Source organism: Hyperolius riggenbachi, chromosome 3 (assembly GCF_040937935.1).
Source record: "Hyperolius riggenbachi isolate aHypRig1 chromosome 3, aHypRig1.pri, whole genome shotgun sequence".
Taxonomy (NCBI): domain Eukaryota; kingdom Metazoa; phylum Chordata; class Amphibia; order Anura; family Hyperoliidae; genus Hyperolius; species Hyperolius riggenbachi.
This window is the reverse complement of record NC_090648.1, coordinates 283,415,652-283,441,624: the sequence shown is the minus strand read 5'-3', so window position 1 is coordinate 283,441,624 and position 25,973 is coordinate 283,415,652. Positions and strand designations below refer to the sequence as shown.

Sequence of the window (25,973 nt, the reverse complement as noted above, 5' to 3'; positions counted from 1 at the left end):
AACTCCCCGATCGGATACTATGTCTTCTGGAATGCCATGCAGTCTAAAGACATGGATGATAAATAAATCGGCCAGTTCCTGAGCCGAGGGGAGTCCTTTTAGAGGCACGAAATGGGCCATCTTACTAAAACGGTCGACCACCACCCAAATAACTGACATGCCTTCAGATCTCGGAAGCTCTCCCACGAAATCCATGGACAAGTGGGTCCATGGTTCACTCGGGGTGGGCAAAGGCTGCAAAGTACCTACAGATGCCAGCCGGGAGGGCTTGCTTTTTGCGCACACCGCACATTCCCTGACAAACTCTTTGCAGTCAGCGGCTAGCGAAGGCCACCATGCACATCTGGCCACAAGATCCTGCGTTCTAGACGCTCCCGGATGTCCCGCGTTCTTATGGGAATGAACCATCTCCAAGATCTGGAGACGGAATGGTAACGGAACAAATAATACCCCGTCTGGTTTCCCGTCTGGGATATCCTGCTGAAAAGGACTCAAAGTCTCTTTCCAGTCCTCCCAAGTCTCGGTGGCGGCTAACACCACACTTCGTGGGACAATGGTCTCAGGAACAGAGGGCTGTGCTGTCTCCGGCTCAAAACACCTAGAAAGTGCGTCTGCCTTGGTATTCTTACTACCTGGCGTATACGTGATCAAAAATGTAAATCTCGAGAAAAATAGTGACCATCGAGCCTGCCTTGGGCTTAACCTTTTAGCCCCCTTGATGTATTCCAGGTTTTTGTGATCGGTATAAACCGTGATAGTGTGCTCAGCTCCCTCTAGCCAATGACGCCACTCTTCGAAGGCCAATTTGATGGCTAGGAGCTCCCTGTTGCCTATGTCGTAGTTTCTCTCTGCCGGAGAGAACCTTCGGGAAAAATAGGCACACGGGTGTAGTCTACCCTGGAGACCAGAACGCTGGGACAGCACAGCCCCCACCCAGATCTCCGAGGCGTCTACCTCAACAATAAACGGAAAAGAAGTGTCCACGTGCCTGAGTATGGGTGCTGAGCAGAACAATCCTTTTAACTTAGAAAAAGCCTGTAAGGCCTCGGGAGACCAATGAGTGGTGTCTGCCCCTTTTTTAGTAAGGCTAGTGAGAGGGGCGACTACTGTGGAGTACCCCTTAATAAACCTTCTATAATAGTTCGCAAACCCCAAGAACCGTTGCAATGATTTTAACTCCACCGGCTGCGGCCACTCCAGGACCGCGGAGACCTTGGCAGGGTCCATAGACAAACCTGAGGTGGAGATTATATACCCCAGAAAGGCAACCGACGTGACCTCAAAAATACATTTCTCGAGTTTGGCGTATAACAGATTCTGCCTCAGTTTGTCTAATACCATCCTGACATGGGTTCTGTGTTCCGGGAGGTTGTTAGAAAAAATGAGAATGTCGTCTAGATAGACTAAAACGAACTTTCCCAATACCTCCCGAAAAACCTCATTGATGTGTTCCTGGAAGACGGCCGGGGCATTACACAAACCGAAGGGCATCACCCTATACTCGTAGTGCCCATCAGGGGTATTGAAGGCCGTCTTCCATTCATCGCCCTTCCTTATACGCACCAGGTTGTATGCCCCCCGTAAATCCAGCTTTGAAAATATCCTAGCCCCAGTGACCTGTGTGAACAAATCGTCTATGAGTGGTAATGGGTAGCGATTTTTCACTGTGATTTTATTGAGGCCACGATAATCGATGCAAGGCCGTAAACTCCCGTCTTTCTTTTTAACAAAAAAGAAGCCTGCCCCAGCGGGGGACCGGGACGGCCTGATGAAGCCCTTTGCCAAGTTCTCACGGATGTACTCCTGCATGGCTAGTTTCTCGGGGCCAGACAAGTTATACAGGTGGCCTCGAGGAGGCATACAACCGGAACGAAGGTCAATGGGACAGTCAAATGGGCGATGCGGGGGTAATTTATCCGCGGCCTTGGGACAAAACACATCGGCATAATCTGAGTATTGTTCCGGTATACCTTCCACCTGTACCTTAGTTAGACCTAATGTCAGTCTCCCCAAACACTGCTGGAAACAATGAGGTGACCATGCTGTCAACTGTCCTGTGGCCCAGTCTATCTGCGGGGAATGAACCTGCAACCAAGGCATACCTAGGATAATAGTGGAGGTGGACATGTGTAAAACAAAAAATTGTAACTGCTCCCCGTGCAATACCCCTATGGTGAGCTTCACAAGCGGAGTCTGTGACAGGGGATGATTCCGCTGCAAAGGGGAATCGTCAACTGCCGTGACCTGAATGGGGGGTCTCACGGGAGAGAGTGGTAGACCCAACTCCTGAGCAAATTCAAAGTTCATAAAGTTAGCCGCTGAGCCGGAGTCAATAAAAGCTTCAGTGGCAACAGACTTATCATCCCATGTGACCGTACAAGGGAGAAGTAATTTTTTCTCTTTAAGGGGTGAGGTTTGTGTGCCTAGGGTGTCACCCCCCACTACTCCTAGGCAGACCCGTTTCCCGCCCTGTTAGGGCAGTTTCGCACCCTATGCCCTGCCTCTGCACAGTATAGGCACAGTTGTTCCGTCATCCTCCGCCTTCGCTCCACCTGGGTCAATTTTGATCGACCAATTTGCATCGGCTCTGGTGGAGGCAAGGCCGGGAAGGGTGAGACAGGCGGAGATGCTGTTACAGAGGATGCAGCAACCGGTGCCGCGTACGAAGTCACCCTGACACGGTGACTGCCCCTGGCCTGCCTCTGATGGCGTAGCCTGCGATCTACTCGAATGGCCGATGATATGGCCTCATCAACTGTCTTGGGCTCGGGTATGGTTAACATTAACCAGTTCGGCCTATCTGGACGAGCTTCCTCGTCCAGATAGGCACTGCTGCTGCCGCCGCCTCGTGCGCGCGATCGGGCGCGCCCCCGCGCGCGCTCCCACTGCCCGCCGCTAGCCCCCCGATCAGTGAATGGGAATATAATTCCCATTCACCGATCTATCTTCCCCGCAGAAATACCGACGCTTTCTCTCCAGAGAGCGCGGTATTTCTGCCCCCAGGAAACATTTCCCCTGCTTTTAAGTTCCTAGATGCGAAATCGTTCGCATCTAGGACTTTTTTCACTGTGGCCATCTTGTGGCCGAATAGTAAACTGCACCACAATTCATTTTTAATAAAAAAAAATATATATTTTACATTTAAAATTAACAGTTTCCCTCCCACACCAAAAATTACCCACATACACTTTTTTTATTAAAAATAAAAATAAAAATACAATAAAAAAAAAACAAAAACAACATTAATAGTTACCCAAGGGCCTGAACTTTTTAAATATGCATGTCAAGAGAATATGTTATTATATTATTTAAAATTATAAGCTTATAAATAGTGATGGACGCAAATTGAAAAAATGCACCTTTATTTCTAAATGAAATATCGGCACCATAAATTGTGATAGGGACATCGTTTAAATGGTGTAATAAGCGGGACAGATGGGCAAATAAAATACATGAGTTTTAATTACGCTAGCGTATATTAATTTCAAACTATAATGGCCAAAAACTGAGAAATAATGAATTTTTTTCATTTCTTTCTTAATCTTCCTGTTAAAATAGATTTAGAAAAAAATAATTCTTAGCAAAATGTAGCACCCAAAGAAAGCCTAATTAGTGGCGGAAAAACAAGATATAGATCAATTAATTGTGATAAGTAGCAATAAAGTTATAGGCGAATGAATGGGAGGTGAACGTTGCTCGGATGCATGAGATTTTCGGACTGCGGTGCTGAACCGGTTAAGTTGGAGACCTCCTCCGACAACCCAGACAAAAAATAATCCATTAAGGCGAAGTTATCAAATCTAGAGGTGACTGACCACCTACGGAACTCCGCCGCATAATCCTCGACCGAACCTCTGCCTTGCCGCAAAAGTTTGAGCTTCCGCTCTGAGGACGCAGCAAGGTCAGGGTCGTCGTAGATTATGGCCATGGCCTTAAAGAATTCCTCTACCGAGGTCAGAGCGGTATCGGTAGAAGGCAGATTATATGCCCAGGACTGGGAGTCCCCAGTCAACAACGTTTTAATAAAGATGACCCGTTGGGTCTCAGTCCCCGAGGATCGGGGTCTCAACTCGAAATACGACAACACTCTACTCCTGAAATTCCGGAAGTCAGATTTGTGGCCGGAAAATTTGTCAGGTACAGGCATACGTATGTCGTCACTAGGAGGGGATCGCACTGCATCAACTGACATCTGGAGGGTTCGCACTGAGCCTGATAAGGCATCAATTAAGGCTTTGTGCTGGCCCAGTGCTTGATGGATACTGTCCACCGAAGTGGCAAGCGCAGTCAGAGGATCAGCGCGTTCCATCTGTCTTTTGGTCTGGCGTTCTGTAACGATCGGTGAAGCACAGAGAGGTCTGATTACCGGTGATCTGCAGTATCACAGGAAATACAGACGTATACCAGATTATATGTGATCTGCAGTATCACCGATAATCCAATATACTAGCTAACCTCTGTTCACCTGAGTAGAGTGTTGTGATTGGTGCAACAGTAATACAGAGGACAAGCCTCAGTGCAGCAAGGAGGACTGCACAGATTCCTTCCGCAGGTCTGAGCTCTCCAAGACGGGAGGAGTCAGACTGACAGTAGGAAGGACAGACTGGAAGTAACCTTCAGGAGGAAGGATTACTAACAGAGCGAGGAACCGCCTCTAACAATAAGGTCGGTTCTCGAGGTCGGACAAGCCAGGTCGTACACACACGGACAGATAAGGTACAAGATCAGGAGGCAAAGGCGGAGTCAAAGTACAGGCAAGGTTCAGCAACAGGGTATCAGATATATCAGGGTACAAAATCAGGAGGCAGAAGCAGAGTCAAGGAACGAGCCGGGGTTCGGCAACAGAGTATCAGATATAACGAGGTACAAGGTCAGAGTTCAGGAGGATAGTCGAGGCAGGCAAAGGTCATAACAGATAATCACAATCAAACTAGTACTTTAAGCTATCAACAGAATCTAGCTTAGTGTAGGATTACAGCTCCAGCTGGTCCCGGCACACTAACGGATCTGACTACGGATCTGGGTGCTCCCACGTATGTGATCGCAACGCCAGACAAGAGATGAGTGAACAGCCAGCAGTATATATACCACAGATGTCCCCCAGCACCTCCCTAATTGCTGGACCAGAATAAACATACATATATCCAGGCACATCGCCTCTAGTTAGGACATTAAATAAATTATCAGGGAAAGGGAGGTGCTGAAGGGGGTGTGGCTAGAAAGCAGCAAAAATCTATTAACCCTTCGCACACTCACATGCAAATGTTCACACAATTGCATTCACAGATTCACTCATCCAGGCACAACTGTTATCCCTACAGCTAAATTAAAAGCCAGGGTTTTAGTTCACAGAAGAATGCATTCTTATGCTTAATCACCTATACTGCGCAGAAGTACCCAGGTAAACATAGGTGTCCTAACTCTGGCCCTGTAACATGCATCATTGACCCTTGTGGCTAGGGTCCAATTCGGTGCACTCCCCCTTCCCCTGTATGTTTGTCAGCATGCAGACAGCTTATGCTGGTGTATGCGCATTGTGCACATGGACACATAACATTAGCTCCCTTGTGCGATTGGTAAGATGCACTGTCTTTCCCAGGAGAGGAAGTTAGGATGTGTGCTCCTAATCCATTGATAGGTTTGATGCAATGAATGTGTTTGCATGTCTGCACTATGCATGTTACAGGGCCAGAGTTAGGACACCTATGTTTACCTGGGTACTTCTGCGCAGTATAGGTGATTAAGCATAAGAATGCATTCTTCTGTGAACTAAAACCCTGGCTTTTAATTTAGCTGTAGGGATAACAGTTGTGCCTGGATGAGTGAATCTGTGAATGCAATTGTGTGAACATTTGCATGTGAGTGTGCGAAGGGTTAATAGATTTTTGCTGTTTTCTAGCCACACCCCCTTCAGCACCTCCCTTTCCCTGATAATTTATTTAATGTCCTAACTAGAGGCGATGTGCCTGGATATATGTATGTTTATTCTTATCATTGACCCTTGTGGCTAGGGTCCAATTCGGTGCACTCCCCCTTCCCCTGTATGTTTGTCAGCATGCAGACAGCTTATGCTGGTGTATGCGCATTGTGCACATGGACACATAACATTAGCTCCCTTGTGCGATTGGTAAGATGCACTGTCTTTCCCAGGAGAGGAAGTTAGGATGTGTGCTCCTAATCCATTGATAGGTTTGATGCAATGAATGTGTTTGCATGTCTGCACTATGCATGTTACAGGGCCAGAGTTAGGACACCTATGTTTACCTGGGTACTTCTGCGCAGTATAGGTGATTAAGCATAAGAATGCATTCTTCTGTGAACTAAAACCCTGGCTTTTAATTTAGCTGTAGGGATAACAGTTGTGCCTGGATGAGTGAATCTGTGAATGCAATTGTGTGAACATTTGCATGTGAGTGTGTGAAGGGTTAATAGATTTTTGCTGTTTTCTAGCCACACCCCCTTCAGCACCTCCCTTTCCCTGATAATTTATTTAATGTCCTAACTAGAGGCGATGTGCCTGGATATATGTATGTTTATTCTTATCATTGACCCTTGTGGCTAGGGTCCAATTCGGTGCACTCCCCCTTCCCCTGTATGTTTGTCAGCATGCAGACAGCTTATGCTGGTGTATGCGCATTGTGCACATGGACACATAACATTAGCTCCCTAGTGCGATTGGTAAGATGCACTGTCTTTCCCAGGAGAGGAAGTTAGGATGTGTGCTCCTAATCCATTGATAGGTTTGATGCAATGAATGTGTTTGCATGTCTGCACTATGCATGTTACAGGGCCAGAGTTAGGACACCTATGTTTACCTGGGTACTTCTGTGCAGTATAGGTGATTAAGCATAAGAATGCATTCTTCTGTGAACTAAAACCCTGGCTTTTAATTTAGCTGTAGGGATAACAGTTGTGCCTGGATGAGTGAATCTGTGAATGCAATTGTGTGAACATTTGCATGTGAGTGTGCGAAGGGTTAATAGATTTTTGCTGTTTTCTAGCCACACCCCCTTCAGCACCTCCCTTTCCCTGATAATTTATTTAATGTCCTAACTAGAGGCGATGTGCCTGGATATATGTATGTTTATTCTTATCATTGACCCTTGTGGCTAGGGTCCAATTCGGTGCACTCCCCCTTCCCCTGTATGTTTGTCAGCATGCAGACAGCTTATGCTGGTGTATGCGCATTGTGCACATGGACACATAACATTAGCTCCCTTGTGCGATTGGTAAGATGCACTGTCTTTCCCAGGAGAGGAAGTTAGGATGTGTGCTCCTAATCCATTGATAGGTTTGATGCAATGAATGTGTTTGCATGTCTGCACTATGCATGTTACAGGGCCAGAGTTAGGACACCTATGTTTATCTGGGTACTTCTGCGCAGTATTGGTGATTAAGCATAAGAATGCATTCTTCTGTGAACTAAAACCCTGGCTTTTAATTTAGCTGTAGGGATAACAGTTGTGCCTGGATGAGTGAATCTGTGAATGCAATTGTGTGAACATTTGCATGTGAGTGTGCGAAGGGTTAATAGATTTTTGCTGTTTTCTAGCCACACCCCCTTCAGCACCTCCCTTTCCCTGATAATTTATTTAATGTCCTAACTAGAGGCGATGTGCCTGGATATATGTATGTTTATTCTTATCATTGACCCTTGTGGCTAGGGTCCAATTCGGTGCACTCCCCCTTCCCCTGTATGTTTGTCAGCATGCAGACAGCTTATGCTGGTGTATGCGCATTGTGCACATGGACACATAACATTAGCTCCCCTGTGCGATTGGTAAGATGCACTGTCTTTCCCAGGAGAGGAAGTTAGGATGTGTGCTCCTAATCCATTGATAGGTTTGATGCAATGAATGTGTTTGCATGTCTGCACTATGCATGTTACAGGGCCAGAGTTAGGACACCTATGTTTACCTGGGTACTTCTGCGCAGTATAGGTGATTAAGCATAAGAATGCATTCTTCTGTGAACTAAAACCCTGGCTTTTAATTTAGCTGTAGGGATAACAGTTGTGCCTGGATGAGTGAATCTGTGAATGCAATTGTGTGAACATTTGCATGTGAGTGTGCGAAGGGTTAATAGATTTTAATTGCTGGACCAATGGGGAGTGGAGCTAGAGTCAGCTGACCTGCCTGGTCAGCTGACTCCCTCCTGGGTGTAATAAATCTTGTCGCGCGCGCGTCACTCTGAACCTTGAGGGACTACGTGTCCCAGCCACCACAGCCCCGCTCTGCGGTGTCTCCGCAGCGGGGACATGCGTGCTAACCGCCGCATCCAACGCGGCGGTTTCGCCACGCTCCGCAACCTGTTGCACGGAGGCAGCCGCCTCATGATGCGAGGAGGCGGCTGCCTCTCCGTGCGAGTGACTGCTGTGTGCGGAAGGAGCCGCCTGCCGCTGGCTCATGGCGGTGGCTCCTCCGCGTTTTCTCACATTGTATAGCTACTGTTATCAGCAACAGCAGTCACACAAATAACAAGTTCTGGTATTACATGTACTCTTATGTACATCCATTGATGCCATCGATAACACATAAATGGCTTCCAATGATATTGTTTGAGTAAAGAAACCTGTAAAGGTTATATGGCTTTAAACAACTGTAGAAATGTAAAAGGCCCCACCTCCTAGTATGTAGGGTTCATCAATAAGAAAAGGTCTCTGGCAGTCTTTGCACCACTGATCATACAATACCAGTGCAGTAATGTACAAAACAACGTATTTAATCAATTACCTCTGAATAATGGCAAAGCAACCAAACTCACCCATACCGATAGGGTTTCAGGAGAACTCTGTAAATAAAATGACACAGGTCAAAAGAGAATACGCTTAATGAAGTTGAACAAAATATCTGAGTAAACTTCACAATCATGGCTTTGTCACTGCAAACAGATATTACATGAGCCTATTGTCCAAATACAGATGCATATAGGTAAAATCAAAATGTCTGGCCACCAGAAAAGTGCAGCACTGTTAAATAACTGTATTAGAGATGACGAAGCAACACAAGATGTAGTGTAAATCAATAATTATCAATATCAACTATTAACTACAATATGGAAAGTAGGGTGAGTCAGCAAAGGTCCGGCTACATGATATACTGACGTAAGTGCACAGGAACAGAGGCAATAGAGAGCTGGATAAATGAGTGATGAGAAATATCTACCCAGCTAAACCGAATACCACAGACATTCATAGAGTGCGGTCAATAAAATAATGTGTAGAGAAGAATCTGAATTGAACTTCCAGAACAGCATTAACAACAACAACAAAAAGACAAACAACCAGAGACCCTGGGAGCCTCTATAATGTAGGGAGAGGGAGATCAAAGTATTTGATTTGTTGTTTTTTTGACCACAGCTATTTGCTGATGGGTTCAACAAATGTGAGAAATTATTTTATTGGCACCTGGATGGAAAAAAAACATGATTGGCAGGTTATTTGACTGCAATATTCATTTAATTTAGAATATTTTGCATTGGGTGTTTTACATTCAGAATGTATGCACCTGTCTTGCTGGTACCTTGATAAGTACCGTACTCACCAGAGTGCCCAGAGTGGCAGCCTTAAATAACTAAATGAAGTCTTTCAATGTTAGAATGTAAAGACAGATTCCTCTCATTTCACCTCTTACTGTGCTCCAATTTGCAGTCACTGCATCATCTGCAGGGTGTTCAGGGGAATTCAGCTCAGCTGAAAAGCAGATGTTTGATGACTTCTTTCAAGAATATTACCATGGCTAATGTTGATTTTCAATCAGTAGTGGAACCAATGTATGTATGTTAAATATTCATGTGTTTGATTATATCTACAGGTATCTATGCTCAGGGCTGATTTGCGGCATTAGCAAATAGCTACCATAGTAATAGCATATTATTTAGCCATGTTCTTTAGAAGCTGCATGGATGACACATTTTACACAAATGCATAGCACAGTATTCCTGTAATGAGGTATATATGACTGCTGGCTTGGCTTTAATAGCACACAAGAAGACAGTGATCACAGTACACAGCAGGACTTGTGATATGAACAAACGCCTTCTTTGCCTGCATGGACACCAACCGTTTAACCATGTATCGGATAAAGAATGCCTAAACCAGCTTGAGCCATATTGGCTAGGCACATTTATTAACATCCAGCCAGTTTAAGTTCATTTTTAACACCCAGCCAGGTAAAGTTAATCTTAAGCAATATACTATTTCCCTGTGAATCCTTGTAGCTGTATTGATTACAGTTTTAATACTGCCTATAATTGGAGCTGCAGATTTTGCCACTGTGTTTTAGCTGATTGCTTTGACAGCCCCCTCATCATTCACTTAACCCTAACTTCTTCCTTGATGGAAATCCCTATCCTGACTAGGGAAGGGGAGAGGGGAGATACAGTTCGTTGTTAGGATTAGGGATGATCAGTGAGATGCAAATATTTCCAAGTTGATGCTAATTTCTTATGCAAATATATGCAGATTCAAAATGGACCAATCAATTTAAACCTAGGTTTAAATTGATATGCCCATTTGAAGCGTTATATGAATTATACCACTAAGCTGTTTGTCATCAATGAATGTTTGCAAATCAAGGTCATTCATTAACAGAACCCCTAGCAATTCCTTTTCAAACACTATTTTATGTAGTGTATCTAATAATATGAATTTACATAATAAAAAAAGTTTGCATACAGGAATTACAGAAAGATCCAGCACTGATCAAACACTTGATTATACACAGTATAGCCCAAAAGAGAAATAGTAACAGAAACAGGTCGAGAGGTTTTCATTTCTGCTTTTAACCTTTGACTTGTGGCAGAAGGTTGTTATGGTTTTTATGTCTGTACAGGTGAGCCTTTTTTATAGGCATGTTCCATAAAATGTTTGCAATATATAATCTAATAATAGAACATCAATGTAAAGAATGGAAAACTCCCACGCTCTTGCAAAATCTGAAAGACTCTTTATTTGGCTAGATGTCCTTTGAGCAATAATAAACACATTTATCATGATGTACTCTTGTCATTTTAGTAATAATACAGTATAATTCTTACATAAAAATATAATATAGTCAGTTGATTTCCACGTGTATTCTGTTTTCAAATGTCTTTCTATAGGACTTGGATGGATATAGAGAAACGAGAAAAGTCATGTTCTTATTAACCATCAGCTGTCATTTAGTTGTAAACCATGTGGAATATAACATTTTACTAGTATTTCTGTTCAAGTTTTTAAATCCAATTCAGGTTTCATTCCATTGATATATAGTAGTGCACAACTGGTTTATAATTCAGCAATTTATTGTCCCCAACATGACACAGGAACTGCCTCCCTTTCCACTGTAGGGTTATCCTTAGTTCACCTAGACCCTTATTCAGGTATGCAGCCTAAGTGACCTGGAAAGTCTGCACACTCCAGTGTGTCAGCCAAGCAGGTTTATTGTAGATAGGAGTACTTCTCCCCTCAGTAAACCTGCTTGGTTAAAATATTACAGTGTGCAGACGTATCTATATTGTGCTGCTTGGAGGGACGCAAATGCCAGTGTCCTAGGGCTATGCACCTCTGGTTCATGGGAATCTTCCCAATCTGGGCTGTGCTATCTGTTCATCCCACACAAAGCGGTGGTAGTCTTCAGAATTGGCAAATAACCGACTCCACTCCTTTTCCACTGATTTCAGTGGTGCTCAGATTAATGTCTTGGGTTACTGTCGATTTTCAGCCTGTTCAGACAAAGTGAAGAAAAACGTAACATGGACATGTTAAAGGAACACTTTGTCTTACTGAAATAATGCAATCAGTTATGAGTTCTATAATCCAGGATAATCATAATGTTCTAAAAAGCACACTAAATTCATCACCTCCTTTGGTGTTCATTAGAGGCACCAAGAACTTAACCTAATTGTGGGTTCTTGTAGTCATCAACCACTCATGACAACCCTAGCTGAAATTATGAATAAGCCAGAAGAATTTCTATTGCATAGTCTTTGGTCACTTTGGCTGTGCGATGTCTGTCAAGAATGTGCTGGTAGCCCAACTACATGTAAGCCCAATCTCTTATAAACTTAATATACCACCAGCTGCTTTATAGCCTTGACAAAGACATGATAAACATAGTACAGCTGGTGATGACCCACTAGTGACAGGAAAATTCTGGTAATGTGCAAATCACCATTGACTCAGAAAAGCGGAAGCAAATGAAAATCCCTAGCTACAGATCCGTTTGTTGCCAACTGTGTTAATCTCATGCCAACATGTTGATCATTAGCTTGTGACTTTTATTTACTAGCATACACACACTCATACCACCCATGTATACAATCATACCAGAAGAGGCAATAACAAGAGGGAATGAAATAAGGTAATGGCTAACATGTAGTAATGTAACAATGAGTACCACCTCAATATCATGCAAAAAAAGAAAGATGTGAATCAGTGTGTAATTTAATCATATTATATGCTTATTTGAACAGGTGAGTTTAAATGGTACACATTAATGTTTTAGGGTTTGAAACATGATGAATGTTATTAAGAGAATTCCAGAGATTCCTAAGAGGGGAAAAGGCTCATGGGAAATATTAGATCACACAGGGAACACAAGATGGAGTGAAAAGCCCACTGTCTGCCCTGCTTTATATTTTCCTGTGGTGGGATCTCTTCTCATTGGTTACTAGGGTTTGATGTTCATCTTGGGAGCAAATCATTTGCTCAACAGATACCCATTCTGTACATCACTATTGCATTTTTTGCCACCGTATTGCACCGTATTGCCCCCAAATTGTCCCGTGCTCGTTAAGTGAGAAAATTACACATAGTTAATAACTGGGCAAGAAAGGCCAGATTTGCTGTAAGATCAGACTTACAAATCTCACTATCATATCTCTGGTCAGGGAAGTTGATACATAAAGAGGATTATTGTATTGATACACAATGCCAAAATCAACTGGTAATAAGATCAAGAACATACCCCAGAAGTTACATGAAAACAGTAAAAACTCAAAATGTAAGGTCTAACACAAACTATGCAAGAGCTTCAGAGTAAATATCTCAAATGTATAAATGTGAAGATTCTACTTTCTTCAGAAAATCTGAAAGCTTCCATCTGGATACATGGTTCCCACATTTGTTTTGCATGAAAATCTTAGACTGCATACAGTTATATTATGTGATTCTACTATTTTCTTTCTGTAATTTTCAGGAGAAATATGTGGTTAAATGTAAATTCATTCATCATCAAATATAAGAAGATGATTCTCTAAAAATACATTTTGTTTTTGACAGGAACTGCATGATTACAAAATTGTCTATTGCATCTTGGTATTTCTTACAGTTTTAAAGTGAGTTACATAGCTTGATTAAAAACAGTCTACACTGCTTCCTGGCATCTGTCTGCTTGCTTTAAAGAAAGTTTGTGTTATTAAAGAACACCTGAAGTGAGAGGGATATGGAGGGTGACATGTGTATTTAATTTTAAACAATACCAGTCCTGCATATCCCCTGCCTCTAATACATTTAGCCATAGACCCTGAACAAGCATGCAGATTGGGTGTTTCTGACAAAAATCAGACAAGATTAGCTGCATGCTTGTTTGAAAAGTGTGATTCAGACACTACTGAAATCAGAATGATCAGCCGGACTGCCAGGTAACTGACAAGACAAATAACATTTATATTGTGCTTTTCTCCTGGCCAACTCAAAGCGCTTTAGCTGCGGCCACTAGGCGGCGCTCAGTAGGCAGTGGCAGTGTTAGGAAGTTTAGCCTAAGGACTCCTTACTGAATAAGTGTTGGCTTACTGAACAGGAAGAGCCAAGATTCAAATCCTGGTCTCCTGTCTCAGAGGCAGAACTCTGGTATTGTTTGCACTGATATTGTTCAAAAAGGAAATACATATGGCAGCCTCCATATACCTCTCACTTCAGGTTGCCTTTAAGTAAACAAAAATTAGTTTGAATTGTTTTGGTATGGTATAGTGTATTAACCACTTCACAACTGAGGGGTTTTACCCCTTGAGCACCAGAGCAATTTTTACCTTTCAGCGCTCCTTCCATTCATTAATCTATAACTTTATTATTAATTAAATGAACTATATCTTGTTTTTTTCGCCACCAATTAGGCTTTCTTTAGGTGGGACATTATGCCAAGAATTATTTTATTCTAAATGTGTTTTAATGGGAAAATAGGAAAAAAATCATTATAGTTTTTAAATAATGCATGCTACTGTAATTAATATCCATGAAATGTATTTGCCCATTTGTCCCGGTTATTACACCATTTAAATTATGTCCCTATCACAATGTTTGGCGCCAATATTTTATTTGGAAATAAAGGTGCATTTTTTTCAGTTTTGCATCCATCCCTACTTACAATCTCATAGTTATAAAGTAACAGTGTTTTACCCTCTTGACATAAATATTTAAAGAGTTCAGTCCCTAAGGTAACTATTTATGTTTTTTTTTTGAATTGTAATTTTTTTTTGTTTTTATTACAAAAAATAAATAAATTGAGGAGTGTGGAAGGTAATGAGTTAACTTATAGTGTAAAAGTATGTATTTGTATATGAAAAATGTTTTGGATGTAGTTTTACTATTTGGCCACAAGATGGCCACAGTAATTTTTTGTGCATGCGTCCTGTAAGCGTCGGAAGTACGCTTACAGGACGTTCAATGAGGCTGGGAAACTTTTTTTTTTCACACTGATCGCACTGCTTCTCATAGAAGCAGCCGATCATTGCTGGGGGGCTGAGAGCAATGAACAGGAATGGATTTTCCCTCCGGTGAGCGTCCCGGGCGTACGGGAGCACGCACACGAGCGAGCGGGAGCGCGGACAGCGGCGGTAGCGGCGGGAGGTGCGTATATCTACACTACTGGTGGGAAAAGGGTGTTAAAAGGAGCGTAGATATATGCACCCGTGGTGGTAAAGTGGTGAATGGTAATTCCCAAAAAATAAAAATACATTTTATGGATAAAGCTACACCCTTTAATGACTATTACTTAAATTACTTAATGATGAACTTAACTGAATGTAACGTAATGATTAAAATTGCTTATATATTTTACAATATTAGTTTATAAATTATTTAGTCATTTGTTAGTGTTTGTCCATTGTAAAATTGTTACTCTCCCTGTTTTACATTCTTAAATTTATCCCAAGTTGTTACATTTTTACAGCTGGCAAGGAACATCACTGCAAAATCTTTGTTGTGTGTTCCAAAGTGAGCAGAAACCATATCTGGTCTTTCAGACTACTCTGGGGCAGAAGGCTGCATAACTAAATAGCGTAGGCTAAGCATCACTGGGAGGATGGGATTACCTCTACCAATATTCAGCAGTATAAACTGTAGATATAGAAAGTGTATTGATGCCAAAACCAGGATAATAAATGTCAAATTGGGAATCCTGAATAATGTATTATATTTTACTATATATTATTGAGGTGCCTCCTTAATAATACAATTTACCAAGGAGCTTCCTTAGTCATATTAATAGATGATTAGGCTTTAAAGAATACAGAACCCAATTGCAATGTTTAGTAGAATAAATGATAAAAATGCTAAAATATTTATAGAATAAAAAATAAAGTAATGAATGTTTTACGAAGGCCTCAAATGTGCTTTACTAGGCTTGTCTGCAAATGCTGTGCTGGTAAAAGAAAAAAAATATTTTGAATATATTAGAGCTACACAAGCTACTTTGTAATATTATGCCATTAAATATCACCTTTACTTTTCAGTCTCCAGCCAACTATGCTTTTTCAGAAATGGTAGATGATTCAAAATATGCGTGCTGCTTTTAAGCCAGGACAGTGTACCCAATTAGAACTTACTGCTTAAGGTATTTGAACAATTCATCTTAGGAAGGATTTTTTTCTGTCCACAAAAAGTTGAGATATCATTTAAACTGAGCTTGAACTTTCTGTTGCTACAAATGCACAACAACAGCAATAATCATCTAACGGTAAATTGAAAAACCAAGGGAAAGAAACATTTTTTTAATGTGTACATTTTTTTTATTTACAGGCCTCTGGTGTAGATCAAATCAAAGTTGGGTCTACATTTGCAACACAGCACCATCACCTGCTGCATTGCCTGGAGAAGACCACGGTAGGAAAAATGTACAATGTTTTCTCTTGTGAAGAATGGGATAACAATACATTCATATTAGCTTCACAACAGTGGAATAGGAATTGAAGAAATACATGGCAATTACTGCATGTCATATTTTTGATGTTGCTTTCCTTTTCCTGGATACCTGGTTATTAGTCTTCTTTCATAACATAACCTGCCTCAAATGTGCATTTTTCTCCACCTGCTTACTCATTAACTGAGAGACAAGCTAACCTGGTATTTGATCATTTGTATTTGCTGCCCAGTGCCTTCAAAATCAAAGAAACAACTGAGAAATAGGGACTGCTACAGAAGTCATATATAATGAACATGAACAAGGCATTTCACTTTGGTAAAACCAAGACACAGATTACAATCCAAAAATGTTCAGTGTTAAATAGTGGACTAGCACAAGTTAAATTATATTGTTGTTTTGATGTATTAATAGGTGGTTAAAGAATTTCACTTACCTGGACAGTTCCAGTCTGGAGGTCCTGTGTGGTTATATGCCATTTTTGGACCATGTTGTTTTACTGCCACTGCCACCTGTCCTATCGAGCCATATGAAATCTTCAGTTTTAATCTATTGCAGGCATAGTTATAATTACATGATTAAGGACTCCATAGTCTGAAACGCATTGGCTCTTGAGCCATGTTATGGTTTCTGTATTTTTGGATCTGATCTTATGATATAGAGTATTTGCAGTCTACACAGCGAGTGCAGAGCCTCCATTTTCCATATTTACAGTATACTCATTTTCTGTCTACTGGATTTCTAGGAGCTGAGAAGACAGGAGTCTTATTGCCATGGTAACAAACATCATCAGTTATTTTATAGATCACTTTAAAGAGGAACTCCAGTGAAAATAATGTAGTAGAAAAAGTGCTTCATTTTTTACCATAATTATGTATAAATGATTTAGTCAGTGTTTGCTCATTGTAAAATCTTTCCTCTCCCAGATTCACATTCTTACATGTATTACATGGTGACATTTTTACTGTGGGCAGGTTATGTAGCTGCTCCTAGCTGTTTTGGCTGTTAGAGACAGCTGTAAGCAGCTAATTCCTGTCTGTGAACATTGTTACATTGTGGCAGTTTGCCCAGAGTACCGCGGTACTCAGAGCTTCTTGTGGGAGGGGTTTCAGCACAAAATCAGTCATACAGCACCCCCTGATGGTCTGTTTGTGAAAAGCATTATATTTCTCATGTAAAAGGGGGTATCAGCTACTGATTGGGATAAAGTTCAATTCTAGGTTGGAGTTTCTCTTTAAGCATCATACAGCAATCTGACTTCCATCCCCTGATGTTTGTATAAGTGTATCCTATCCTCTGCAGCTAGATCTTTTTCAGTTGGCTGTAGTGGATCTTTGTGTCTGATTGCTAATATATTCACCCGCAGAGACCTGCAACAGAAGAATCCCCCCCCCCCCCCCTATAAGTCTTTGAATGCAGCTTGGACTAGAGATATGCATGCACAGTGATATTCTCCCCAACTATTACCTTACTGTATTATCTTAATACCTGTTTTTAGCTTTACTCTTGTGGCCTGACTCTAACTGAAGCCATTATACTTGTCCCTTCACTATATGCTTGAATGATTGGGGAGCTCAACGTGTCAATTCAAAAAATGTATACTGATATGTGACCCAACTGTGCTACACGCTTGTGTTATACTACAGTAGTGACAAAAAGAGAAGCTTTTATTAGCCTACACACATGATTTTGGTCTTCTAAAGAGTTGTGATTGAAACTATCCAGCTAAGTGAAATGGGATTATCACCTTAAATGCAATAAGTTAGAGATATTTCATTATTATTATTTGCACAAGCTGACCAGAAAATTGCGACGTTATAGAAATTACTTAGAAAAAAATCATTGCCTCATAATATTGCAGCGAGTAAAGAAAGTAAATAACTACATCAAACAGGAACACAAATTCAATCTTATCTGTGATGAAAAGGTAAGCCTTTCCTCTCTGCTTCCCAATATATTACAGCACACACTTACCTTGTCATGAAGCTGATTCTGTATAATTGGGATATACAAGTAATCAGTACATTGATTTTCTTGGCTGAGATATGGCCTCTCTAGGGAAAAAAAAGACTTTCATGATTTTCCTTTTCAGCGGCATTACTACAGGGAAATATAATATTAGGAACTGTACTTCTCTCTCTCTCATTTTGTTCTGTCTCTGTCATCTAAATAATCTCCATTTCCCTTATTTTTTCCTGTCATCACATTATATGTAGGGGTTATCTCATGTTGTGGATGAGCCCATCCTACCACTAGGTCCTTCACCCAACATCCAGGTACCATTTCAATGTTTCTTCTGATTGTGGATGATTATGAGGGGCACCTTTCTTTAATGGATAAGAACTTCCAAAACTGTCACTTCAGTTTCCACTAGACACCCAGGGGATGCAAACACTACCCACTGACTTTTTCTGTTTATCAAAGTAAGCAATAAGATCTCCATCAAAGCTCTTGCACTGCCTTCATGCTGGGGCCTGTAAGCCAGTGAAGGGTTTATTACATGTCATGATGTATTCTCTGCAATGTAGAAGATGCTCTGCAAGAGTATGAGTCTACCTCTGAATATCAGATGCCCCCCACATAGCAGCAACAGAGGAGCAGAATGGAATTCTCTAAAATGATGTAAAGACAGTGGGTAGTGTAGAGTGTATCCACTCAGAGCTGAAATTTCAGTTTTGGATGGGCTTATCCTTTAATATGATTACAATGTTAATTATATTATTGGGCTTATTGTATGCTTATTGTATGTAGAAAAATGTTTGTATTTGACTGAAACATTTCAAAGGTACCCCTATTCTGAAACAATCAGCCATTTCGTTTCTGTGTTTGTACGTGGTGACAGTGTGTGAAGAGATATAAATCTGTTATAACCATGCAAGGTCAGTCTGCTACACCTTGTTTTACATGTATGAAATTGGACCATGTTTTATGTCATTCAATGTTGTGGTCATTATAAAGGGAACAGTTCAGCAACAGATCAAAGGGCCTCAAGTATAAAAAGTTTTCTAAAGAAAAATTATTTGGTTGCTCATATGAACCATTTATTTTCTTATAGACATTTTTCATTTTTGCGCTTTTTATACATATTGCCCAAAATGCATCTGTTTTCATGTACCATTTGCTATTCATCTAATGTCATAGTTTGTAAGTTGACTTTAATCAATTAATATTTCTAAATATGAGCTATTGTGAATATTATGTTTTTAATCATTCTGCTGGAAATGCTAAAAAGCTTTCAAGTGGCATTTTGTGGCTATTCTACGTAAAATGTTAGTGCCTAAAAACATAAACATAGTAAGCTTTAATGGAGTACTGTAAGCCTGAAAAGAAAAAAGAGTTTAACTTATCTGGGGCTTCTACTGGTCCCCAGCAGACATCCTGTGCCCACGTCGGGACAAAAACTATCCTCCTGTTCCCCACTGCACATGACGCTTTTGGCAACATGAGCCGCAGTGAGGACGCACGTGGCCAGGGCCATGCAGGTACAGTGGCTTGCGAAATTAAAGACATTAAAGTCGCAAAAACCGGAAGCGAACTGCGGCGGGAAATAAGAGGATTGTTTTGTCCCGGCGCGGGCAAAGGATGTCTGCGGGTGACCGGTAGAAGCCCCAGGTACGTTAAACTCTTTTTTTCTTTATGGGCTTACATTACTCATTTAAATACCAATGACACTGAACTTTATGGGTGACTTACTAGCAACTGAATATACAGGAGTGCGATGCATTTTTTTTTACAGTTGCTACTGACATTTATAAGAGCAAATATATTCAATATATTCCTAATTTTGAGAGGAGCAGGAGTTGAAATGCTTGGACTAACAATTTCAGGTAGATTGGAATAACTATCTATCTATTGTAAAAAAAAAATATATAAATATATATATTTATTTATTTTTGAAAAAAATAAATCACCCTATAATATTTTTAATTTTTCTATATAAAATGTGTACATTGCAGCCTGTATGAGATGTACATTTTTGGCTGACTTAAAGAGAACCCGAGGTGTGGTTGAAGAATGTGATCTGAATACAGAGGCTGGATCTGCCTATACAGCCCAGCCTCTGTTGGTATTCCAAACCCCCCTAATGTCCCCCTGCACTCTGAAATCAGACATAGATCACAGCCGCGCTGTGCGGCTGTGTTTACATCTGTAGTGTCAGTCTCGGCTGCTCCCCCGCCTCCTGCAGAGCTCCGGTCCCTGCCCCCCTCCCTTCCCTCTAATCAGCGAGGAGGGAAGGGAGGCAGGCGGGGACCAGAGTTCTGCAAGAGGTGGGGAGAGCAGCAGACTGACACTATAGAGAAAAACACAGCCGCTGCGACATGCTGTGTGTCGACAGCACGGCTGTGATTTATTAAGGATTGCAGAGTGCAGGGGGACCTTAGGGGGGTTTGGAATACCAACAGAGGCTGGGCTGTATAGGCAGATCCAGCCTCACTATGCAGATCACATTGTTCAAACCCAGCTCGGGTTCTCTTTAAATAGACTTTCTTATCTAAATTGTACCATGTAGCAAAATATCTCTCTGTAAACAATGCAGCATTAAAATTCTCAGCCAACACCTGATTGATTTCTACCTCTTCATCCTCAAAGGAAAATCATTTTTTAATCAAGAAAAAAGAGGGGGTGGGAGATAAAGCAGAGTGTTAACAAAAGCAGACATAAGGCAGAGACTGATCAAGTGGTATACAAAGAAATATAAAAGAGAAGTTACATATTAAGGAAAAACAGTTTTTCGCTCTGCGCTGCTGCATGTTTGTTGCTTTGTAAGTCAGAACCACGGAAGCGTATTAGGCGTTAAGAACAGATACATTAATAGAAGTATTTTAAATAACAGATTTTCATAATAAGAATGTTGTTTAAATGTTTTCTAAGCATTAAACCATATATGTCTTGGAGATGATGGGTTTTATACGAGAACCTGTCACTAAATTGAAATGCTGTTTCCATAATAAAAGTACTATGTCCCTGTTTTAAAGGATCACTGTTGTGAAAAATTGTAAAAAATAAAAATACAGTACATATTTATAAGGCGTACATTTCTCCCAGAGTATAGTGCATCATAAATTACTTTTTCTTCTATATTGCTGTCAATTACAGACTTGACAGGTTTTGGACTAGTTCATCTCCTCATTTTCGATTTTCAGTATTTTTTTAATCTTTAGGACCCCTGGAAAGGACTTCCCTACCTGCTTGCATGCTATTTTAGCAGTTGAACCAAGCTTTTGAAAAACCCTAAGATTCCCCCTTGAGGAGACAGACTAGTCCAAAACCTGTCAAATCTGTCAGGTTTTTCCTGCCTACTGTAAGTTACAACAAGATAGGAAAAAAGTAATTCATTGTGAATTTTGCTCTATAGCAAATGCACATGTTATACATATTATACACACAGGAATCTCTGGGCCCCCTTGCACAACTTTTGGATGGGGCCCCCTCCGAAAGCAGGAAATTTGACCACCACCATAGCCACCCATAGTAATATTGCGAATGGAAATGTAGGTACCTGCTACGCTTGAAATTTTAATCTATAACCAATGAAGGCGACCAAAATTTAACGGGGTTAGCCATCAGCTGAGGGAAGAGGGGCGGGGTGGGGTGGGGGGGTTGGGTGTAGGGCTGGGGTTAGGTATCAGCGCAGCAAAAGTTCTCTGTGAGAGTTAGGGTTAGCTGTAGTAAAATATCGGCAACGTTACCAAAGACCTCAGCTGAGTTTCATCTAGTGTGTAAACGAGATAAACAGAGGAACACCAAGAGCCCCAATAGTGTAGTATGTATTGACAAAGGGGATAATGACAAAGAGTAATAGTTGTTATACTCACAAGCATGGGTCACCAATAGGCAACCACTGTAAAGGCAGGTGGGGAGATTATCCTGACCCCACTCAGGAATAAGAAGTCGCTCTCTGTAGATAGTAGAAAAGGGTCGCAACCCTCCACCAAGGGTGGATACAATATTATATAAGAGAGAACAGAGGCGCCAAAAGGATAAAAGGGGTTTTAAAAGAGCTTAAAAGCCAAAAATTTGGTAATTAGAGGAGGCAGTGGTGGACTTACCACCTCCAAGCAGACACAACGCGACTGTACATTCAGTCTATTTATTAACGAACTCCAGATAAAACAAAGCAACGCGTTTCACCGGTCAGCGCCCGCTTCCTCAGGTAATAGAAAAAGGAGTTACAGCATCTAGCAAAACAAACAACACTCGGCATCTCTGTTAGGTGGTTAGGTGGGGCTTTCCTACCTGAACCATATTACCCCACAATGTCCATTAGAAATCTAACAAGTTTTTTCATTGTTTAACACACTTTAGCTGATGCTTTCCCCTTATTCGAGAAGAGTGAAAAAACAGAACCAGGAAACTATAAAACTGTAAGCCTAACATTAGTTGAGTGTAAGTTACTTAAAGGTATCCTAAGAGATGTTATACAAAATTACGTAGCACAAAATAATCAAATTTAGTTCAACAGGATGCGTTTAATAAAGACAGATACTATCTCACAAACATGATCAGCTTTTATGGAGTGGTGAGTGAAAATTTTGATTTTGGGAAGCACTAGGTTTAGTATACTTGGACTATACAAAAGGTTTTTGGTATTGTCCCCACAATAGCCTGGTGTGAAAGTTGAGGATACAGGGACTAGGAGCAGATGTGTGTATGTGGATAGAGAACTGGTTAAGGGACAGAAAGCAAAAAGTGGTGGTAAATGGATCATACTCAAAATGACAAACTGTTAGCAGTAGGGTACCACAGGGGTCAGTACAGGGGCCAGCTCCCATATTTATTTTCTTGTATTCAATACCAGTTGCCACAGGCTATCCTGCTGATCCTCTGCCTCTAATACTTTTATTCATAAACCCTAAACCAGCACACAGCAGATCAGGTGTTTCTGTGTTAAGCTTGGAGGTGTATTCTCCACAGTCAGCATGCAACACATAAGCTGACGTGAAGGAGGTACACACACCAGCACAAGGAATCAGGATATCCCCAGTTTAGTGGAGGAGAGGACTGACTCCAATAGGAGATTGTGGTGCACAGAGCCGGTGCAGATCCGAACAGCCACAAACAATACTTTCGTGATAACGTCTCAGCGCAAAGTAGCGCTGAGCGCATAAACCAGGACTGAGGAGATCAGGACAGGTTGACAGAATGAACGCTTGCTTAACTAGCCACTACTTAGTGACAGCAAGCGTCCACAACAAGACAGACTGGAATGAGGCAGCCAATGCGTTGAAGCGATGGCGTGCCTCACAAAGACAGGACATTATAGTCAGGAAATAGAATGATCAAGATAGATGAACGTAACACAGACAAATATACAATAAGTATGTTTTCCTAGCGTATTACAATTACAGCTATCAATGAAACTATTTGTAACGTCTGACTAACATATGTATATATCGGCAATGAACCGATATATGACATAAGCAGGAACACTGACTAGTACTGGAGCAATACAGGGAACAGGACTCAGAAGGATTCGCTATCTCTTCGCAGAGATGAACGCAATCCACAAACAGAACCAGGAGCAGGATACTAACTCAGCACGGGTGATCACGATATGCGCAAACTACCAAAACGTGCTGGAAGGCTGACTAACTGAACACAGGAAATAAACATGTAAGGAGACAAAAACAAAAACGGGAGCCCCCAATAGTGTATTATTGGTGATGGGATGGATATAGTAAGTTGAGAAAGGATGTATACTCACAAACATGGGTTGCCAAGGATCAGGCAACCACTTATATCGCAGGTGGGGATATTGGACCTGTCCCCACTCAGGTTAAAAAGTCGCTCTCTGTAGTAGGAAAAAAGTGGGCGTACACACCCATCCACCAGGTGGATAACAATATGTAATAGACAACAGAGGCGCCAGTAGGATAAAATGAGAAACCGTATTAAAATCAATAAAATAAAGGGGGGCAAGGGTGGACTTACCTCCCCAAAATAACACAACCACTGTGATCAAATGGTAAAAACATTTAATCTGTACTCCAACCATAAAGAACAATTGCAACGCATTTCGCGGGTCTCAAGCCCGCTTCCTCAGGCAAAAACACAAAAGACAAGGAGCAGCTTTACGTTGTGTATTGACAATACACAACGTAAAGCTGCTCCTTGTCTTTTGTGTTTTTGCCTGAGGAAGCGGGCTTAATTATATATTGTGTCAATTGGATAAGTCCCCAATAAAGTTTCATTGTTTTGAGATATGAGTCATGATCTTATATTATTATGGTCTTGATACTGGGCTTCTTTTCTCATATACAACACTGATGTATCAACGTAACACGAATACAAGGAAAATAACAAAATGTGCAAGTATGCGTATATATTGGCGATGAACCAATATATGACACAAGACAAGCAGAGTAACAACTTCTAGAACAAGAGCAGAACTAGGAGGACTCGCTGACCCCTTCGCAGGAGTCAGCGCAGTCCACACGGACTAGGAACGAGGTGGGGCACGAGCAGAGTAACAGACAGAATCTGAGACTATGGTAGCCCATGAAGCATTGCAGGAAGCAGTTCTTTATACTGAGGTCATCCAATGGGAGCAGACCTGCAGATTCCCACACAAGTGAATGGTAATTAATCACAGGCTGACAGCAGGAAAAGGCAGACAATGATATGCAGCCTGCAGGAAAGGGATTGCCACTCCATTGCAGCAGACAATGTTTGTTTACACAAAAGCATATTAAACTGTCATTAACTTCAGAGCGACTGCAGATGGAATCAGCAACTAGTTTAAGTGCAAACCAAACTATGCAAGCAAATGCATGTAATGACATCAGAACTGCTTGGGTTGCAATACCACTGCAGCCAGCAGTAAACGCTGCAGAAGCGATCATAACAGTACCCCCCCTCCCCCCCTTAAACGCGGCCTCTGGACGCCTATAAAAACTGACATATTTCTCCTGAACCACCCAAACCAAAAAATCAGAAGTGGAAAATCCAGCAAACTGATCTGACTGAAAATTCATGAAGGTCGGAACAGCCCGACAAAACCAAATTCCTGAATCAGTCTCACCAAAACTAGACCAATTGGAACCAGAACCTACCGAACCATGCCCGTCAGCACTACAAGCCTCAGTGTGATACCCATCAGAACCACGACTTCCAGAAAAAAAGCCCCCAGAAACTCTCTGAGCGATACCCACCGCCTTCCAGGGACTGTCCAAAAACGCCAAAGCCTTTGCAATGCCCACCGGAACTGTCCTTACCAACACAAAACCCACTGTTGAACCAGTCCAAGGTACCAGGACAAGTTTCCTCAGAGATCTCCCAGAACACTTGGAAGCTCCAAAGAGATCCCCACAGGTTAGAACGCCCCTTAGGCTCACATGGAGAACTATCAAGAACCCATATGGAACCCAGGGTAACTCCAGAGTCAGGGTCACAAGGACATACATCAAGATCAGGGCTTTTAGGGACCAGAACCATCTCCGGGCATGCAGGCCAACCGGCAACATCAGAACATGTCTCCACTAGGGAAGCATGTGAGCACGCTAACACAGACACACTTGGGCACTCTGGCATACGAAGCACATCTGGGCACACCGACACAAGAGAGACTTCTGGGCATGTCAAGGAACTGCGAACCTCAAAGTCAGTCAAGACAGGACCGAAACCAGGACTGGGCAAAAAAAAATCATCATGACCAGACTTCACAGTTACTGGATTCTCACTAAAAAATGCAGGATCAGACTTAGATGTCTCTGATTCCAGCAAGGTTATTAACAAATCATGTTCAGGGGCATTTACAAGACAGGACAAATCTTCTGATGTATGCACCGAACTAGACAGGGTTCCCATAACTTCTTCTGGACTAGACAGAGACTCATCAAATACACTGGATTGGAG

The 25,973-nt window shown here is 41.6% G+C and overlaps 1 protein-coding gene across 2 annotated transcripts in view; it reads left to right on the top strand.

The window, feature by feature from the left end:
* KCND2 (potassium voltage-gated channel subfamily D member 2) overlaps window positions 1–25,973 on the top strand; it is a 523,848-nt gene that overhangs the window by 461,857 nt on the left and 36,018 nt on the right. Inside the window, exons 4-5 of one of the 2 annotated variants that reach the window (XM_068272712.1) lie at window positions 15,998–16,081; window positions 18,335–18,394. In XM_068272712.1, the coding sequence (XP_068128813.1) occupies window positions 15,998–16,081; window positions 18,335–18,394 (144 nt within the window). The remainder of the gene's footprint in view (window positions 1–15,997; window positions 16,082–18,334; window positions 18,395–25,973) is intronic. The other variant, XM_068272713.1, reaches the window with a different exon arrangement.